The 21,204-nt window shown below is 36.6% G+C and overlaps 4 protein-coding genes across 8 annotated transcripts in view; 2 read left to right on the forward strand and 2 right to left on the reverse strand.

The window, feature by feature from the left end:
- LOC143207690 (solute carrier family 2, facilitated glucose transporter member 1) overlaps positions 1-4,336 on the reverse strand; it is a 30,119-nt gene extending 25,783 nt beyond the window's left edge. The window contains exon 1 of one of the 3 annotated variants that reach the window (XM_076421421.1): positions 4,195-4,336. The gene's annotated coding sequence lies outside the window, so the exon portion shown is untranslated. Of the gene's footprint in view, positions 1-741; positions 884-2,779; positions 2,937-4,194 lie in introns of those variants that run through there. The other 2 variants (XM_076421431.1, XM_076421420.1) reach the window with 2 other exon arrangements.
- Positions 2,372-4,099, forward strand: LOC143207705 (GTP-binding protein 10 homolog). The gene is made up of 4 exons (XM_076421456.1): positions 2,372-2,710; positions 2,788-3,091; positions 3,171-3,389; positions 3,454-4,099. Exons 1-4 carry the CDS (start codon positions 2,672-2,674, stop codon positions 4,059-4,061), a joined length of 1,170 nt encoding a protein of 389 aa, XP_076277571.1. The 5' UTR covers positions 2,372-2,671; the 3' UTR covers positions 4,062-4,099.
- Tcs4 (Threonyl-carbamoyl synthesis 4) lies at positions 3,088-6,186 on the reverse strand. The gene is made up of 5 exons (XM_076421451.1): positions 5,560-6,186; positions 5,200-5,458; positions 4,991-5,119; positions 4,533-4,892; positions 3,088-4,459 (listed from the first exon to the last, which is right to left on the reverse strand). The coding sequence occupies exons 1-5, from the start codon at positions 5,784-5,786 to the stop codon at positions 4,160-4,162; spliced, it is 1,275 nt and encodes a 424-aa protein (XP_076277566.1). The 5' UTR covers positions 5,787-6,186; the 3' UTR covers positions 3,088-4,159.
- A 2,407-nt stretch (positions 6,187-8,593) lies between these two features.
- On the forward strand, positions 8,594-19,241 carry LOC143207672 (uncharacterized). Of its 3 annotated transcripts, XM_076421361.1 has the most exons (12): positions 8,594-8,755; positions 9,289-9,388; positions 11,751-12,313; positions 12,486-12,664; positions 12,731-13,363; positions 14,042-14,214; positions 14,335-14,511; positions 15,785-16,102; positions 16,219-16,372; positions 16,862-16,992; positions 17,735-18,355; positions 19,021-19,241. In XM_076421361.1, the coding sequence occupies exons 1-12, from the start codon at positions 8,685-8,687 to the stop codon at positions 19,192-19,194; spliced, it is 3,294 nt and encodes a 1,097-aa protein (XP_076277476.1). In that variant the 5' UTR covers positions 8,594-8,684; the 3' UTR covers positions 19,195-19,241. The 3 variants fall into 3 exon arrangements, with proteins under 3 accessions (XP_076277476.1, XP_076277474.1, XP_076277475.1); XM_076421359.1 differs by having other exon boundaries at positions 8,596-8,755; positions 12,486-13,363; XM_076421360.1 differs by having other exon boundaries at positions 8,596-8,755; positions 12,486-13,363; positions 14,045-14,214.
- Positions 19,242-21,204: the final 1,963 nt, after the last annotated feature.

The following is a 21,204-nucleotide window of genomic DNA, read 5'->3' on the forward strand; positions in this document are numbered from 1 at the left end:
CGTATTCTTTGAGATATTTGTCGAGGCAAAATCGTGTTTCGACTTTGGTCGAGTCATTGCGTTTCTTCGTAATTACTGAAGCGAGCTATTAAAGGTACGTTCCGCGATAACGATGACAATTGTCGATTGCGCGTCATAGATATATTGCACGTAAAATTAGCACGAGAATGTGACAGCAGTACGCTTTCCCTATCAATTATTTGGCAGCCGATCAAGGCTAGTAACTGGATGACATACTCCCCACCCCGATCAAAAACTTTGTCCTACGATCATTCAAGAAAATCAGTGATACCGAAAGTTAACCTTCGTTCGAATGCGTCGCGTACACTCGAAACATGACTTTTATTGAAAATTTTCCAACCGTGTATTGTGCGTGCGTTCGGCTTGCCGCGTGTCGAGACCATTCGATTGCAACACACGTTTAATTGAATTTTTCGAACACGCGTACGTCGACATTACGATAATATCGAAAATAATATACGGTCGCTAACGAAACGGCAAGTTGCTCGAAACAACGAAAAATATTGGAAGAGAAAAAGAAATATACATAACACGCTGATCATCGAAATTCGTTCCGAGATAGAATAAACTGAAATATCGGATCGCTCGTGCCAATAGTACCGTCTGCGAAAAATCAGGACATGCTTCGGGTTTTCGTCAACGGTCGGAGACACCTACTGCGAGACATTTACTACGAGAAAAACGCGAGTCGTTTCATTTTATTATTTATTGGTGAATTACCTCGTGCGCGAGCGAAGCAGAAGCGGTAGAAGGAACAGAGAGAAGAGACGAGAAGAGAAGAAGAGTTCGGTAACGGATGCTATCCGAATGAAATAGTTTGCACCAACTCGGACCAACTCGGACCAACTCGGATCAACTCGCCGCCGATTGCGAAAGTAGGAGACGTGTGAAAACGTGTCACCGATGAGTTCGGACGATGAAAGCACAAAACTACGGACAGGGAGAAAGAAAAAAAACGTATTGAAGATCGAAGAACACCCGTACAGCCGGGATGTGCTCTTGAGACTGAGCTAGAGGACGCATCCCGTCGCGACGTCGCCGTCGTCGTCGTCGTCGCCGTCGCCGTCACCGTTACCGTTGCCGTTGCCGTTGCCGTCGGCAAGACGTATTCGTCGGCCTCCGGCTGGATTTAATTTTAACGCGGACGTCGTTAGACGAGCCTCCGAGTTTCCTCTAACAACGAACACAAATACGTTAATGCATCCGCCTCTCCTCCTCGTTCGACTTCTTCTCGCTATCTCTTATGTTTCTGCATCAATTGATTCCTACTAAACTTCGCAATTGATTTCACTTGACCCGACGGTGCATCCTACCGGCAATGTACACCGATCGGACTCGCAACAATTGAAACATCTACGAAACGCAGTCGCGGTTTTAATTTTCCGAAATGGTCAGCCCCGGATGCCAACCGCCGCGGATCAACCGCCACGGAACTGAAGCGTCTTCGTATTCGTTTACATATGTCCGTGCGGACGAAGGACCCTCGTGGACCAAGGACCAGCAATCGAAATCGCGCGGTTTCCGACGTGTCTGAACGGGGTCTTACTGTTCGCAGCTGAAACAGCAACAGTTTCTTCTTGCTTCACTTTCAATTAGAAGCGATTCCTTCTGTCGTATTTTATAAATACAACACCGTTACCATTCAAATTGGTAACAGCAATTTTGTAAATGTGGCCCGCAGAATTCCGGAGAAGCGAGATTTAATAGTTAGGCGCCCTTTAGTCTGAAAACTAAACTCGAGATTGTAATCATTGGATGAGAATATTTTCTTATCTTGTACCGAGCAAAAGTAAGCGACTAAAAAAAAGATATTTTATAGGTCTATTATTGTATATTATTTAAAGGTATCGAAAAAATGTTATGCGTTGTACAAATATGTAGTACATGTGTGTATATCGATATACGGCACAACGTTTATTTGGATGGTGTTGTTATACAATGACGAATTATTAAAAAAGGAAGTTGCGAGCTGAAGTTTTAGCGCTAATATAGACGATGAAATATTTTGGTACATATAAACTGTTCTGATCTAATGATTTTCATGTCACGCGCCTTATCAGCAGGGCCGGCCATCTGGGGGGTGCGGCGGATGCTATGCACCGGGGCCCCGCGATTGAGAGGGCCCCAACATGATCAAGAACTAAAATAATCTAATTTTTCTGAAGTAATTAATGTATTAGCAAAAACAAAATCACGCATTAAATAAACATGCATTAGTAATATATGTTCGTGTTTGTAATTCTTTTTTACTTTACAAAAAATTTAGGGCCCCAAATGGTTTCTTGCACCCAGGCCCCTTTATCGAGAAGACCGGCCCTGCTTATCAGGTTATGATCAGGTTCAATTTGCTAGCGCCATCTGATCAGCTTTTCGATTAACGATACGTATACGTATACATACATTACACATGTGCATATATAAGCGTGTAGTGTGTAGTCACGTGTACGTGTAAATCAGTGTAAATGTTATATTATCATCATCATCATCATCAATAAGAAATCATAAGAAACTTGACTGGACTTCATACACGGAATATTATGACACAGTTACGGGTACGAATAGGAAAAGACCAAGTCACAGATATCATCAGTGTATAAAAATTTCTTTTCGAATCGCTTTCACGAGAATTATTTCGTACCGAGAAAGAAAAATGGTCGTTTTGACACATATTCTAGGTTATGCGAACAAGGTAGTAAACATGTTAATGTTAATGGGATATTTGGTAAACATGTTCGTTACATATTACGTTGCGTATTACCTGTTTAGTTAGCAAGAAAATTTCGACAGCGCGGACTGATTGACAGTTTACGCATCCACGTAAAGGGAGGAATAGGAGGTTCCGGACTTCCTCGTTACGGTGGCGTAGGCGGTGCAGGAGGAAATGTATTTCTTGTATCGGAAGAAGGATTAACTCTGGAAATGGTGAAATCTAAGATAAAAAACTTGAAACTGAAAGCTGGACCAGGCGGTGAGAGTACGTCGAGAGGAATTATTGGTACCCCCGGAACAGATTTGAATATACATGTTCCAGTCGGTATTACCGTTTACGACGACAACAACGTTCAACTTGGTAATGCCTGTTCATATTTTCTTCGATAATCGACTATGACTTTCCACGCATACGTATACATGTACGTATAAATATCCAGGCGAAGTGAATTTGAACGACACAAAACTTTTGATCGCAAAGGGTGGTTTAGGAGGATGTGAGAATACAGGATACTGCGGGGTTAAAGGCGAAAATCGAACCATAATTCTTGATCTCAGACTAATCGCGGATGTTGGTTTAGTCGGCTTTCCTAACGCAGGGAAAAGTACATTTTTAAATGCAGTTTCCAAAGCAAAACCAAAAATTGCTAGCTATCCATGTAAGTTTTATTCGTTATAGAATTTATGGTAAACCTACATACAAAAGACATATTGCTTTTTCAGTTACAACGATAAGACCGCAAATTGGTATTGTAAATTACAAAGACGACAGGCGGATTTCCATAGCGGATTTGCCTGGTTTAATCGAAGGTGCCCATATAAATAAAGGAATGGGTCACCAATTTTTAAAACACGTAGAAAGAACAAAACTGTTATTGTTCATTGTGGACATTAAGGGATTTCAGTTGTCTCACAAGTACAAATATAGGAGTTGTTTAGAAACTATACTATTGTTGAACAAAGAAATTGAACTTTATAAACCGGATTTATTAAAAAGACCGGCGATGCTTTTGATAAATAAAATGGACACCAAAGATGCGAATAAAATTTTCGATGAAATCAAATCGAAATTAAATAATTTATCGGAGATCGCATCAGAATTCGACGAATCGATACGATCGGAAAATTTTCTGCAATTTGACGATATTCTACCAACGTCGTTAATTTCAAAGAATAAAAACGAAACGCAGGAAATTAAAGAAAAGCTGCGAAACATTATCGATAAATATGAAGAAGCAAAGTACGACGAGGGGAATACCGATTCGATGGAACATCTTTTACAAGCAAAGTTAAGAAGAGAAATGCAACGATACGCGTCTATACTAACGTAATTGATAATTTGTTTAAAATAGATTTTGTTACAAAATAACATTGTTTTCTGTCTTCCGTTTTCTATCGACAAAATGTACAAACCCTCTTTTCCATTGTATCATTTAAGTTCTTTTTTTATTTTGATCCACTCACATTTTACATTGGCTGCATTTACTTTCTCCGTCCAATCTTCTCCTAACGGAGCTTTCTTTTGTACGCATACTTTGTCGATATCGTTTTCGTTTCTAATAACACCTTCATCCGCGTTCCATCTTTCCATCCCGTTCCATGCAATCATTATTCCATTATCTGTGCACAGTTTAGGCGGTGTTCTTACAAAATTGTATCCCAATTTTCTGCTTGTAATGTCCAATCCTTTAGCTAGAACATTGTTGCAAGCTACACCCCCTGATACAACCTGATTAATAGAAAAACAATTGAATGTTGTATAGAACTGAATTACTTAATTTTCTCGGTGTATACGAACGTACCAGAGTTCGTTTGTCTTTGGGAAATAATGACATTTTCTCGACAAATTCCAATGCTCTTTGAGTTCTCTGACAAATGTGCGTTACGGTAGCTAACTGAACCGCCGCACATAAGTTGTACACATTAGGCATTATCATATCAGCAATTATGCCGTGCTCTTTCTCTTCTCTTTCGATATACTTTGCGCACGTACTCAACAATCCGGCGAAACTGAAATTGCAATCGTGACGACGCGACATCATTACAGGTGCAAACGAAAACTGATCGACATTCGATGCTTTACGTGCTGCAGTTTCTATAGCTAAACCTCCGTTTAAAGTACTAAATTCTGGAATGTTTCTTAATTTGAGCCTTCGCGCGATCTACGAACAGAAGCTTGCAATAAGAAATTCCAATAAAAATTCATATCTGATAATATAACATTTTCAAGGGACAGTTACCGTTAGACACAGAGTATTACCTTATCGAAAACTTCTCCAGGTGCGTTATTCACAGTAGTTCCAAGTAAATAAAATTTACTTACATCTTCTACGATCGCGAGTAAGCAGTGGCCCCCAGAAACTAATAGAACGACATATGGGAAGTCGACCTGAATGCAAAAATATACAGCTGTAATCTATAGTTTTTTACTGAAAATCTGATTCGAAATGCCAATATTATTCAACAGACTTTGTGACACATTCGTACTGTTAAAGCATGAGCTTCCATGTGATGTATGGGTATAAAAGGTATTTTCCCAGTTTTCGCTAAATACTTTCCAAATCTTGTTCCAACATCGAGCGACATAGGTAGACCAGGTTTTACAGTCGCAGCCACAGCGGTAATGTCTTGTAATTTCAAGTTTGCAGACCTGAACGCATCTTCGCAAACTCTAGTAACATTATTTCTATGCAACGAACCTGCGACCGAAGGGATAATTCCTCCGAAACTAAAAGCATAAAATAGTCATTGCAAACAAGAGACATAGTCCTTTCGCGAAATATTATATATAATATTACAAATAGTCTACTTAATAACAATTTAAATTACTTTAAATGAATATTATGTTGAGAACTAATGGCTTCACCTAACACAGTTCCTGTACTGTCAACAATTCCACAACCCGTATCGTCGCAACTGGTTTCTATTCCTAAGATTACAGCTGGCTTAACGTGAAAAAGTGCTTTTAATAATGTCAAATCGTTTCTATAGAAATGCAACAACGTATTCAAATTCAAAGAATACTTTGAAAAATGTTTATAACACAACAAATGCATATTTCAAGTCTCAATTCTTTGTAAATTGGCTAAGGATATAGTATATATATATAATAGTATACAGTATACATAAACTTAAAAAGCCAACATTTCAAGTATTCACTTTATTAACCAACATTCAAGAAAACGAATACACGAGTCAATATATATACATATTATATTCTATTTCACCTAAATTTTACATTCACAAATACATGTGTCACGGCGTACAGAACAGTCGAAATATTCTTGTCTATTCCACGTAAAAAAGTGAAATAAACGGGTCGTAAGAATAAACTAAATTCAATTCAATATCTTACTATCTTCTTACACATAAGCCGACTGTCTTACCGACCAACACGAGTATATTTGCTGGTATTTGCATATAAGTATAATTACAATACCAGCTGTTATTGTTATTACATACATAAACTCTTTGGCATAGAGTATAGAGTTTAAAATGGTACCGGCGCGCCAAATGTCTATTGGCCGACTGTGGCAACTCGCGTCTAGGTCGCGCTCTGATTGGTCCGTGTTTTTCGTTAATAACTCCTAAACAAAGCCGCGGATAAAATTTTTGCAAAGGAAAATGTCGCTTGGAATGGTCTCAGGAACCACCCCTTTTCGGGATTTTCACGAATTTTGGGACACCCTGTAAGGTAAAAGGCCATATTATGAGACAATGTCCCCATTTATGAAACATTAAAAACAAAAATGAAAGGGGATTATATTATAAATATATGCATGTCACAATTTAAATAAAATTATATTTATATAAAAATATAACCCTTCAAATTTCTATGTGTACAAATATTAATGTTGTTTTAATGTATTTAATATGAAAAAATGAAGTTGAAGTGTCCTCTCCAAGTTTGTATAAAATTACTTAGCTTACTCTGAGCTGAAGTACGAATACACTTAGCTTTTTGTTTTTAGCATATTTACAAATTTCAATGATTTTAAAAGATGTTAAATAACTTAATCGAAAGCTGAAAAGTCGTAGATTGTAATTAAATAAATACGATTAGGATTCTGGCGCAATTTTATTAATTATAAAGCTGTCTCATATTATGTACACTAGCCTTTTAGAAGTCCGTATTTATGGTACAATAATTTGGTTGTCCCATGTTCCATGGACCTGTTGATTCCCGCCTAGTGCCGATTTATGAGACAGCAATTTGAAGTTTGTGTAACTGTGTTATTTATTTGAAAATAGTTTTTAATTGTAAGTTTTTACCGTTTTCCTATTACTAATTACCTGATTCGACTTTTATTTCTTTCCAACGTACGTATAAATAAGCGTATTAAAGTTTTGAGTTGAAAATTGTAGACCTAACCTATAAAATATTGTCAATGTAAAATACAATATTTTTAATGTAGATTGAAATTTATATTTATTTATTAGAATAAGTTGTTTTAGGTACAGTTTTTTAGTATTTAAGTTTAGTATTAAGTATGGCAGGTACTAGAGAAACTAAAAAAAGGAGAGATAGGAAAGAAGTTGGAAAAAATCCCATAAAGAAAAGTGTGAATTGTAAGGTCAAAAAGAAGTCTACTGTATTAGACAACAATTCAAATAAGAAGTAGATTAAGAAAATAAATTATTCTCCTGAAAGTTTAACAAATGCTATTAAAGCATTAGATACAGGCATTTCTCTCAGGAAAGCTGCTAATGCATATGGAGTTCCCGTAGCCACTTTAACCAGAAGGAAAAACAATTCAGATGTTTAAAAAATGAAAACTGGACCAGCAACTGTTCTAACAGAGGCTGAAGAACGTGAAATTGTTAACTGGATACTGTATCAAGCAGAAAGAGACTACCCGGTTAACAAAACAGATCTATTAGATTGTACTCAAAAATATATATATAATCAATGAAGAGAGGAACACCGTTTATTGAAAACCGTCCAGGTCGTCACTGGTACGAAGGGTTTAGAAACCGCCATAAAAATATATCAATTAGAACTGCACAGCACTTAAGTTTGAGTAGAGCTGCTGTAACAAGGCAAGATCTAAAAGAATGGTTTAACGAGCAAGAAATCTATTTAAATACTTATTATTTTATTTTACAGTTTATTTAATATTTCAGATACATTGTTATATTATATATTTAAAAAAGGAATAAAAAACTAAAATATGAAAAAAGAGTGATTTTTAGATTTTTTTATCTGTTCCATAAATAGGGACATACAGTATGAGACACCAGGGACATGGTGTATCCAAGCTGTCTCATAATACGTACATGGACATTACTCCTATTTTTCAATCATATAATTATTTTTTAACGTTATAATTACATTATAAAAATTATTTGTACTTCAGAAAACACGAAAGAATGGAATAATGCACAAATTCGCAGCATTTTATGTTTTTAACTATTTAAAATCATTGAAAATATCATGTTCTTCTCTAGCATCTGTCTCATAATATGGCCTTTTACCTTATATACATACAATTACTTCGGTCCGCTGATACGAGAGGCGCCTATGTATAGGCGTTCACTTCACATTGTTCGAATCGAACTATAAAAGCGCCCCGCAAATGCTATCGACAATAATTGTAGCAAATCTCGTGCAATTCAACGTTTTGATTATTTCAGTATATTTCCTGAGCAATATGCACGCTGACGAAAAATTTCGTATTAATAAATGCGTATGCTACGTGCGGTTCGTATCAAAGGCTGCAATAGAGAAAGGATTGAAGATCGAGAATTCCTATAATAATGATAATAAACAATGATAAACTACTCTATAGGAATAAATAATAAACTATATAGGTGTGCCTATTTACTCTGCTACTATATAACAACAGCTATATAACAATAATAAATATAGTCTACTGGGAATCGATTCGGAAGTTTGATAAAGGGAAACGATATATCGCAACGAGACATCGATACGATCCAACGGAGCTCGCTGCATGTCTCGTAGTCATCACAGACTGCAGACTTTCGTTAAAATATCGGAAAGTGCACGTATAATGTCGGAACAGTAAGAAATTTTCCTTCTATTATTTTTAAATATGAACATCTTTTTATCGTTTCAATGTCCAACATAAATGTAAAGCTATTTTTCGTAATTACAGATTTTGTATTGTTGATTAAACAAGCTTCCATTGCTTTTGCATGAGTAAAGGTTAGAGTAACCATCGCTTCTATTAATGACGTATTATATATTTTGTGTTTTATCAATCATCGTTTAATTGCGCTACTTTCCTATCAGTTTCTTCAGTGGTTATACTTTCTTTTCAGAGAATCTATACTTTAAGAAAACTTCATACTGCGTATAACGCATTATTTTTCTCTATAACATGTTTTGTATACTGTTCTTTAACCCATTTACACGAATCAGTTAGAATCGGTAGTTCATGAGCTACGTACGACATGATTGCGGAATATTTCACTTACCCATTATGGTTTAAGCGAAATGGCAATTCTGTAAAATCTTTGATCATTAAAATCCGCTAGTTTACAAAATTTTATTACTCTTATTCTTTTTATTTATTTCAATGTTTATTTGTGCAGCGACGATACTTTACTGGATGAAGACCTTGGAGACGAAGAATATGATCTTGGAAACGACGAGGAAGAGGCTCTTTTAGCGGATGATTATGAATTGGAGAGGGTGAGCATATACTGCTGCAACTTATTTTGTTATTAAACAAAAACTTGCACACCATTGTAATATCATAAGCTATCGTACGAGATTATTCTACGATGAAAGTTGATAGCGAATTTCTGAAACATTTTATCTTGAAATGAAAATTCAAAGATCGTCCGATTCATTTACTTTGATTGTTATATTATCTACTTGAAATATTAAATTATTGTAAACTTGTTTTACAAATTCTGAGAAATCTAAGGCTACATTAGCTGTCTCTCTTTTTTTTGTCAGATTACTCTAAAAATCAAAGGATTATGTAATTTAGACGAGTTACATCTAATGTAATTTATATTCGTGTTGTCTGTCTACGATATATTTCAGCATGCAAGATGGGAATTCAACGCTATTAGATTTGTTCGATCTGTAGTGTTTTATTTATATTGTATGTGAGAGTTATAACAGGTACACATATAAATGATCATTGTGTATAATTTTTTATCAAAGAATGATGTTGGTAAATTAAACAATTGTTCGTTTGTGTATATATAAAGCGTTTGGAAAGGATTGTATAGAGTACAGATGGAAGAATTACATACAATACGTATCGTACAATCTGTCTTTTAAAAATTGCTCATATTACACGGTTGTAACGCATCCGATGTAAGGTTAAAAGCAAATGCGTATAAATGAACAGATATCGTTGAACAAGCGAGAATTTCATTGTAATTTTACTTTTCGCGGTATGAAAAGAACATGAAAATACCATGCGGAAATAACATGTGGAATACGTAAGATAAGTAACATACTTGATCTTAGGAAACACTAGAGCAGGGAAAATGAAACACGATTAGTCATAGATTATTTGCAGATGTTATTTCATTATTCTAAATTAGCTATAGCATTTCTAATAAAAGATAATGTTTGAAATTATTATCATCAACGATAAATTCAAGAAATTTTTGCACCAAAGAATCTTGTGGTTTCCAATCGTTCAAAGTTGAATTTATACAACGGTATTTCGATGCGCTTTTCCTTTTCCCTGCCTTTTACAAAAATCATTTCAATTATTTGTCGCTGTAACCACATTCCAAGTGAATTGTAAATACCACAGTGATTTACATCACTTTGTTAAAGTAAAGTATTTACACCAAGCAATTATAGTTGAAAATGTTACGAACTTTGTAATACACAGTACATATATTTAATTATCACGATTGTTTCAAACAGTGTGTTTGGATGCCGCGATCTGCAGCATAAAAATGTTTTAATGAAATTAACAAATGTTTCGAAGGAAAGTGTAAAGTTTTTCGAATAACTATTGAATTTGAATACCGCGTTAGAATAAAATTTCGAATTTGAATTGGAAATTGGAAATTGTCGTGTTCTTTCTAATTGTAACATAGTTATTTTTGTAAAGTCAATTGTTACACGTTCAACGGTAGATTAAAAGTAGATAAAACGCCGTTCGGATGAAAGTAGAACTTAGATAAGCGGAATCCTTAAAGAAGGTTTGACGCGTTACAAATTCTTTCATTAAAACATTTGTCTACCGTGTACAGATATTATTCGAGTCTGTAACGATAAAATGCTATTGTAACAAAGATTAATATTGTTCACAATTCCATAGATATTTGTACTAATTTTCATAGAATGTAAGCTCGTATATCTACTTTCATTTTCATAGTGCATGAACAGCAGCATGAGATATTACAGTATTAAAAACTTCGAGCTATTTTGATTGTATAAAATATCGGCGAGAAGAGCAAGAGATTTTTTATTCTGCGAGTAACTTATAAAATATATCCGAAGTAACGTGCTGTTATATATTATGTTGCTGCAATCAAAAGTGATATAACGTGTACAATATATATTTTTATAACGATTCTAATTATTGTTAAGTGTAAGCTAAGTAATTGAGAAATTATTCGGTCGGAAAGAAGTACTCGATCATCCTAACTAAGCATCGAACATTACGTACGATTTATCTGAAATAATTAACTAGGATACGAATATACACATCTCCATTCAATATTTGATTGCACGAAACACAGTGATTGTGTTTAACGGTGAGCTTTAGCGAAAGATAAATTTTATAAGGATATAAAGTAATATGAGAATTGAATATTGCGACATGACATTAGAAAATCATAATCATCCAACGCATCGTCGTTCTGATCATAAAATTCTCATTTTCAAACATTCGTATTCATGCAAAGATCGAATCGGATTGGATCGGATCGGATCGAAACGGATCGGATCGGATCGAATCGAAAGAAATCACCTTACCTACCAGCCGATATGTTATTTAAAAGTAGATTGTAACGACTATGGCTAAATATCATATTTTCATTACAAATATTTGGCAATTTAATTCCCTGAGCAGCAGAATAGCTATAAGGGAGAAGAGGAGACAGATGATGTACTGGACTTAGGAGTTACCGACGCACTCGACGACGACTTAGATGGTGAAGATGAAAATATAGAATTGAATAGAAGTAATGACAATGATTTTTACGAAGATGGAAATCAACTAGAAGTTCCGTCGAAGTATTACGAGCAAGATGACATCGACAACTACAAAAATGAACAATCGCGTCAGAAAGATGAACGTTCGGCGAACGATAATGTTAATGCTTCTTCGAACATCGGCAAAGGAGATTTGCGAGAGAAGCTGCAGAAAAATGCAAAGATCTATGCAGCAGCGACTGGACAAGGCATGGAAGACGATGAATGCGAAGAGGCCAAGGAAAGGAGGAACAGGTTTCAAAACGAGAGAACTATAGTTTCACCGAAAATGAATAGCAATATTCCGGACAGTTTGGAGAACGTTGTAACATCTGAACCATCGAAGTTGATGATCTACAGAGGCCGCGGAAGAGGTCGAAGCGCAAGAGGAAGCCGCGGAGGAAGATTTAATATACAGAATTCTGGAAACTTTAATCCAAGGTACTTGACGACTAGACATCTTTGTTCTTAGTTAGTTTTTTTTGGTACTCTGACGACTGCGACAAAGACGCAACAGATGCAATGTTACCCTATAAATAGATAGACAGATAGATAGATAGATAGGTAGGTGGTAAGTTCAAGTTTCTGAAATATTTCTGAAATGTTCCACTAGATTTAACAACGCGCGCAATATGAATTTCGACGGTCAAACACCAGCAGCGTGCAGACCACCGTTACTCGAAGCCAGGCCACCGTTTCTTCTTGGAGTACCGAACAACGTACAAAATCAGCAGATCATTTATCAACAACCAAACTCTCAAGTACAACCCTTCCAGCATTATTCTCCGAACGGTTCGCTTCAAGGTCCTACACATTTCGTAGATAGTAGGCCGCAATTCAATCCTAATCAATTTCAAGGTCAAGTTGTCCCACGAATCATTGGCCCGAGATTAGATTACGGGCCACGAGGTAACTTGCCGGGGTCGCTGCAAGGACCACCTTACAGCCACAACCACAACCATAATCATCCGCCGAGTCAATCGTCGTACGGTCAAATTCAACCAGGACCCTTTCAGAACTCGAACGTCCACGGCGTACAAGACAATCAAACTCGTCTGATGCAGAATAATCAAGGTCCCTTGTTGCAAGGAAATCCAGGAGGATCGTTACTTGGAAACCTGAATCCGTTGGTCGCTTCATCCGTCGCTTCAGCGCCTGCCGCGTTGTTACAAGGAAACCAGGCGTTGCCGCTGCAAGGATTTCCACGACAACCTTCCCAAGGGCCGCCTATGAATCATCCCAACGTACAAGCATCGAATCAGCCGCCTTTCGAGAATAGACCAACTTTTCAAGAGGCTCAGTTTGAGAATCGACCGGTTTACGATTCGCGGTCTGGTTATTCCGATCAAGTACCTACCAGCCAATTTAATACTAATTCGTTGACGGTACCGCAACAGTCCTCCTCCAATGTACCCAATGTACCTTTACCTCCAGGCCACAAGATTTTAATCAATCCTCACTTTCGGGGCGCTGTTCAATCGACCAACGACGGTAAGTCTTTGAAAAACGTTGTTTAGCCAAATTTTCGGCTATTCTATTGCTACAGTGATGTCCGACTGTAAGAAATTTCTCGGTTCTGTGTTGTGTGACTTCAAAGACCGCGCCGGACGTAGAAAAGGACGGCGAAGCGAGTGGCCTCTGTCGCCGAGAAATGTAAACATAACTAATTCAATAACAAATCGTCTTTATTCTTAATTATTTTTTTATGGGACTTTGATCAACTTATTCGTGGCAGGTTTCTAATGAAAACGATACCAAATATGATATAATTCCAACTATATTTGCTTGTGTAATGAACGATGAAAGTTTTCGACGCAAAAAAGAGCAGCGTATGGGAAAGAAAGAGACGCAGATCCAAGGCATTTCCCGCTGTTCTTCTTTGCGTCCGAAACATTCATCGTTCATTACACAAGTAAATATCATCGGAGTCATATCATATTTATTATAAAAATTCCACAAACAGGTTGTTGAAAGTCCCATAAAAAAAAGAAAGAAGTTTTGTAATTGGATTGGAGGCAGCCGAGCTTCATGGCCCAGTGGAATGGGCAGCGTAGCGACATACAGTTAAGCTTTCAGCAAGACTTACAGTCGGACATTACTGTACAACTATTGTCGATACTACGCAATACCACAATACCATAACCGAGCAATCTTCTCTCTCACACAAAGCAGCAAGGCTGGTATGGGATTCCGCTCAACAACAAACACCTTTATCGTCGCAAATTCCTAGCAGTCACTTTCCACAATCCGTATCGTCTTATCAAAGTCAAAATCCCTATGGTCAGACGCAGCAACAAGGACCTCCGCACTACCAACAGAATTATCAACAAAACAAAAGCGACGTATGTATTTAGAAATCTCTTTCTTTCTTTGAAGAAAGAAGAAGAAAAAAAATTTCTCTGCGAATACATACACGTTTCGTGGACACGAAATAACACGTATCAATTCCATATTCCAAATAGGATCCTTATGCGTACTTCTCGGACGTGTGGCAAGAGAACAAGTCTCAGAAGAGTCAGAGTGGAGGAACTGTCGGTAAACAATATTCCGCCGAAAGTAATTACACACGAGATGGTGGCTACGAGGCTGTCTCCAAGTATAAGTCGGGTCACTGGGATCCGAAAAACAGTTACCAAGAAGTAAGTAACGCATCCGTACAAATGATTGCAACATAATGCAAGATAATACAATACAATATTATATCTGTGATTGTAAGGACAAACGCCGCAAGCCACAATCTTAAAAAAATTGCTTTACAGGGTGACAAGAAATAACGGAGTTAAACATTTCTTATTATAATTCTGTCAAATCGAGGAATTTTGAAAAACCAAATGATAACCATAACATGGACCTTTAGTATTCATATATTTAAGAAGTTTCGAAGTGGCCACCCTTTGAGCCGATTCAGAGGCTCAAACGTGTCTTGAAATTTTCGGCTATGGGCCGCAGCTCTTCTGGCGTCATTCGGTCCCACACCCGGCGCAGAGATTTTTTCAGCGACTCGAAACTTTTATGGAGCTGAGCACAGACCCTGGCCTCCAAAATCGACCAAACGCTGGAGTTCATAGAGTTGAGATCCGGTGAGTACGGCGGCCATTCCGCAGATGTGATGAAACCTGGAAAATGGGATTTGCTACGGTTTTCGTGGATCAAGGGGTCAAAATCAAGCAAGAAGTGTATCGACGGGACATTCTCGAAGCCGTCGTACTTCTGTGGGCCCAACAGCACCTCGGCGATCCGGAATGGACGTTACAGCAGGATTCCGCGCCTGCCCACAGAGCGAAAACGACTCAGGAGTGGTGCAAAGCCCATTTTCTAGGTTTCATCACATCTGTGGAATGGCCGCCGTACTCACCGAATCTCAACCTGATGGACTACAGCGTGTGGTCGATTTTGGAGGCCAGAGCCTGTGCTCGGCCCCATAAAAATTTGGAGTCATTGAAAAAATCTCTGTACCAAGAGTGGGACCGAATGACGCCAGAAGAGCTGCGGTCCATTGCCGAAAATTTCAAGACACGTTTGAGCCTCTGTATCGGCGCAAAGGGTGGCCATTTCGAAACTTCTTAAATATATGAATACTAAAGGTCCAGGTTATGGTTGTTATTATTTGGTTTTTCAAAATTCGTCAATTTGACAGAATTATAATAAGAAATGTTTAACTCCGTTATTTCTTGTCACCCTGTATAGTATAGGATTTACGTATTCGCCAGAATAAAGTCGTGAAAACAAATTCGAAAGACTCAGAAAATAATGCAATTTAACCGGTGTCCTATGTCAAAGCATTAGTGATCAGAACTTTAAACGGCAACATCTCGAAAGTAAAAGTTCGTGACATGCGGCGTTCTTCTTCCTGACAACCACAGATATTACTTGTAATTTCGATCAGATTCATTTCTTATGCGTGTCCATTAGGATCATAGAGGAGCCCACCAGAATTATCGGGACAGAGATTTGCAATCGAAACCTAGAAGCGATTATATTCCAAAGAGTAGGCCACCCTCCTCGAATACGTACCGCGAGAGCTACGATCAAAACCATGCGCAGCAAAAGTCACCTGGTAACAGACTCCCGAATGCTTTGGTAAAATCCAGGTTGCCACAGAAAAGAATCTCCGAACCGGTAGATAGACCTTTGCGCGACCTAAGTCCAAAACGTATGAAAGCTAATAATAGGAATCTTCAGGAAGTGCGAACGGTAGATACTTTAAGTGCCACGAGTACCGAGAAGAAGGTATGTTACTTCATTTCACGCTGTTCACCGTACGATGCGTATGATGCTTCGTCGTATAGAGTATGGACAAATAGAATGATAACGTATCGTCTGGTAAATGAAAATACATATTTCAGGACGAAGAGAATGATCCGGAAATGGAGGAGTACAGAAAGAAAATGGAAGAACAGAAGCGACTTAGGGAAAAGATTTTACGTGAAAAGGAAAATAGGCGAAAAATGGCTGCGATGGAGAAACAAAGTGAAGAAGCTAAAACTGAAAGCAATGCGTGTACGTATTTACCTACAATATGTTTTAGTACTCTTGCAAACACCTGTATCTTGACAATAGCAAAACATATTTCCGCAAAATAAATAAACACTTATTCTTATAATTTTCTCAAATACAGTGACTCCCACTAATATTCGGTCACCCTTGAAAACACCATAACTTTTTAAATATTGGACTATGCGATTTGAACCTTTTTGGGAAGCTAGAGCAATTAGTTTACTACGGCATGTGAAAAGAAGTTTTTTCAAAAATTGCATTTGGTCGGAATTGTAGAGAAAATACAACTTTTAGTATTTTCTCTGCAATTCCGACAACTTGCAGTTTTCTTTCAAAAATTTTTCTCACGTTGTGTAGCAAACCAACTGTTCTAACTTCTCCAAAAATTTCAAGTCGTACATTCCAATATCAAAAAAGTTTTGGTGGTTTTAAGAGTGTCCGAATATCGTGCATATAATCGTACACTCTAAATAGAAGAAATTTCTTTTCCAGCAAACGAAAGTGCACGGGATACGAAACCGATGTCGGTACTTATGGGAGTTGTAAAAGATGCTTCTACGAACAAAGGTCATATCGGTATTGGCAGAGGACGCGGTCGTCCTATCAATACACAAGCTACCGAGGTACAGCAATAAAACTACTGTATTTTCTTAATTATTAGTATTAGCGGTACGAAAACAATGGGAATACGACAATTTTTGTCGACTGTAATTATTTTATAAATCATCGAATAGGATGAGTATATTTACCTCCACGCCATAGTACATTTTGTTGCTTTTCGGAACATTCGCAAGCAATGTATATACTTAACACACTGATCGAAAGTGCAAAAAGTATCGGCACATACCTCGTATCATCTCGTGTTACGTTAAAATACTGATTACTGTTCGAGTGCATTGTACATACATAAATATATTCGTATATTGCAATTTTACATATATATTTAAGAGAGTTGTCGCATTTTTAATCAATTTTAAATATTAATCATTGCCAACAGAATTGAAGTACACAAATTCCAAATGAAATATATTTAGAGCCGAATAAGTTATGTATATGTATATATGTGTGTGTGTATATATGTATGTGTGTGCATATATATACATATATGTACATATATTTATAGATGTTACTGTATATTTTTTACTCATGTTTCAATAAAAATATATTTTTTAAGTACTTTTTGTTCCTTTTCATTTCCTCCAAATTTCAACGATTATCTATCGTAGAATGATCGATGCTCTTGAATGTGAAAGAAATATCGCGTTGGTGGATGGATCTTTTAGGATTATACATATAATGTTTGTAATTACCGAATGCGATTCGGTGACTCGACAAATTGAAATATCTTTACGATTTCTGTTGTAGGCTGCAGTAGAGAAACCATCGTGCATACGAATTGTAAGAACAATACAGACTGCACAGCCGAACGAGTCGGTAGACTCTGCCAAGGACAATAACTCTGGGCACACGATTGTCCAAGCCAACGACAGTACCAAAGTTCTGAGTATGCAATCTGGTACGCGACGTGTCGTGATACAGAAATCGTTGTCGAATACTCACAAAATTGCCACCACTATCCAAAAAACAGTGTCGAATCTGCAAAAAGGTCAGGTGGTGTTGCAAAACAAGATAATTAGTCCTATGCAGGCTACAACTCAAAAAGCTGGTCAGAGTCAGTCGGACCCATCGAAGAAATTGATAATGGTCGGACAGAGGATCGGTAACAATCCGCAGAGAATCTTCAAACAAAAGCCAACTATAAGTCTACAGAAGACTATCGTCAGCGTGCAAGAAGCAACGAACGTTAATGCACAAAAGATCGTTGCGAATACCCAGAACAATCAAAGAATCGTACTTCAAAAGACGCTGGCTCAACAGAAAAAGTTATCAGAGATCAAAACGAATACCGTGAAGGTAGAAAATTTAGCAGCGAGCACATCCGAGGCACAAATTAGACGTATGTGTCAAGGGATTGGAACAATTGAGGTGACTATTTTTGCATGAGAACATTAACTGTCGATCTCGAAATGTTGTTTTCTTTTTACGCGTCGTAACTTGCGCTTCAACCTCGTCGAATTTCATTTTTACATTATTTTAACAGACTCGTTACGCCGGATTTAGTTTGCTATTATTATTTCATTTCCTTTAGAGTATATTTACGCAGAAATGATTTCATTCGGATGTCGCAGCTCTCGCGCGTTTTATATTCAAGATTTCAAAGATAGAGCGCTACAAGTTTCATAGTTTCTTTAACTCGATCAAGACCAAATTCTTCCAATCTTAAGTATACTGAAATACTTTATGTCTTTTATATGTCCAATAATGATACTCGTTATCGCAAACGAAACAACAATTATTTTATTCATCGATCAATGTATGTGTTGCCTTACTTTGCGTACACGCTTCTCGATTCCATTAACCCAAACCGGAACTCGCGTAGCGATATATTTTACGGTGTATAGTATTATTTCGCTTAACATGTAAAAGCTTTATTTCATTTGAATTTTTCCAAAGCTTATTGTTAATTTATGTTACCACCTTTCTCTACCAAGATTTTTGTAATACGTTTATCTTACTGTTTTTTTTTAATATTCAATAAACAATCTATTTTTTAGTTTAATAATTACTTGTTCGTATTATTCGTGTTGTAGAGCATACACATGGGTGAACGTAGCGCAACAATTGTGTTTAAGACGCAATCCGCTGCCATGGTGTTTCACAAGAAATACCAGCGCAAAATGATAGACCTCTCGCTGATAACTGTTTGCCTTGTACCGCAATCGAGCGGGACTAAGACCACGGCTGCCGTTGTCAAAGTTTCTTAAAGGATATACTAGCCAACCCTGTACCACAAATACCAAAAAAAAAAGAATCATAGTATAATTACGTTTGTGATTAAAAGTAACAATTCACACGATTTAATTGAAGCAGCCTGCGTATAATTCAATGTGCATTTCATATTTTACATACTTCTTACTTAGAATGTATACGTATACATACATATATATGTGTATAAATAATATACAGTATATATATGTATATGTGTGTGTGTATATATATAATTATATAGAGAGAAAGAGAGACTATATATAGTAATGCAAAGATTAGGAAAACATATTTTTGGCTGCAAATGAATTGTATAATATATACCTTTATAAACAAGAGGTAAAAAATATCCTAACAATTTAATTTGTACATATGTCAAATGCAATGTATATTTCGTATAAAAATACACGTGGTAGATACAACAGCGTGCTGTACATTTAAGGGCTACTATATATATATTTACCATACATAATATATGTACACGTATAACGAAAAAAATCGGTAAATTATGATTTCAAACGCAATGCGTACATGTCGATATAAATAAAATGTAAATCTTATAATTTAAAGATTTAACAGTACTATATAATTGAACCTTTTTATAATATGTTATGATAAATTACATTTTAAATGTGATGTATCGTAACAATTTTAACATTATTTTAGATACGCATACTCGTACGATTTTATATAATGAACTTTCAAATAGACAACAAACATCGATGACATTATTTATTATTATGTTTTCTACATCTCATTCAGTTTCCGAATCACCTTTCTTTTTCATTCCAATTGTAAACAAAGAAAAACAGATCATGATGTGAAGAATTTCCCGCCAACGTCCAATTATTCATTCAAACAAGTAATAAAAGTTATCGTAGCAGTCGTCATAAACAATAGAAAAGTTTGTAAGCTATAAAAGAAATTCAAAAGAGATTGTCGAATCGTGCGATAATGGCGCACGTGTGTATATAAACAGATATATGAGTCGAATCAGGAAATCTTTTGTGTTAGATGCATAACATACATAAGCACATAAGTAATAAGTTGTAAATTTATTATTCCTCGATTTATCTCCTAGAATACAATAACAAGAGTCCTCTAGAGGACAACCTTTGACGAATTTTATTTTGATACTTTTACATTACAGAGACTACAAATTGTGATAAGACAATTTTTCAACAACAAATTGCATAAAAATATCGAAATCATATATTTAGACTGCGGATCTTTATGCAAAATTGTGCAAAATGAAATCTGCGTTTCAATCAAATTATAAGAAACATATGAGTCAAATAAAATTGCCACTCTTTTCAATTGCTAAGATGAAAATAATACATGAACATTCATAAATTCTTGTAATCCTTTTATTGTGTTAAATTACTTATTTTTACAAGAAATGCATAAAAAAATCCGCGGTCTAAAAACAAAAGCCACCCTTCCTCTCGATATCGGAACAATTGAGACACGTGCTTTACAATTGTTACAGACGTAAATATATATACATATTTACACACACCAATGCACGAGCACGATGACGAAAATACGTATTGTTTAAAGACGCATGCGCAATCGCGCGCTGAATAGATATATTATTCTTTCATGCAGTGCTTCGATATGGCTTCGATTGTGCCCAACATTTTTCGTACGATGGATGGCCGCTAGAGGCGCTGCGCGGAAAAACAGTAACGTATCTACTATTGGGTAGCAGAGCGGCCAGAGCCCTGAGGCAGTTATATTGGCGGGAATGTATCGAAATAATCTTACCGGACAAAAAGATTCCAGGACGTGTCCCACGGGTTACAAAATATACACAAATACACTTGTTATACATTCATTTTTCAGAATCAAATCATATAAATTTTTTTAATTCTGCGGGGTGCTCAAGGAACCCCATTTCATCTACCCAATAGTAGATACGTTACTGTTTTTCCGCGCAGCGCCTCTAGCGGCCATCCATCGTACGAAAAATGTTGGGCATAATCGAATCACTGCTTTCATGTGCTGTG

The sequence above is a fragment of the Lasioglossum baleicum genome, chromosome 4, assembly GCF_051020765.1.
Source record: "Lasioglossum baleicum chromosome 4, iyLasBale1, whole genome shotgun sequence".
Classification (NCBI taxonomy): Eukaryota; Metazoa; Arthropoda; class Insecta; order Hymenoptera; family Halictidae; genus Lasioglossum; species Lasioglossum baleicum.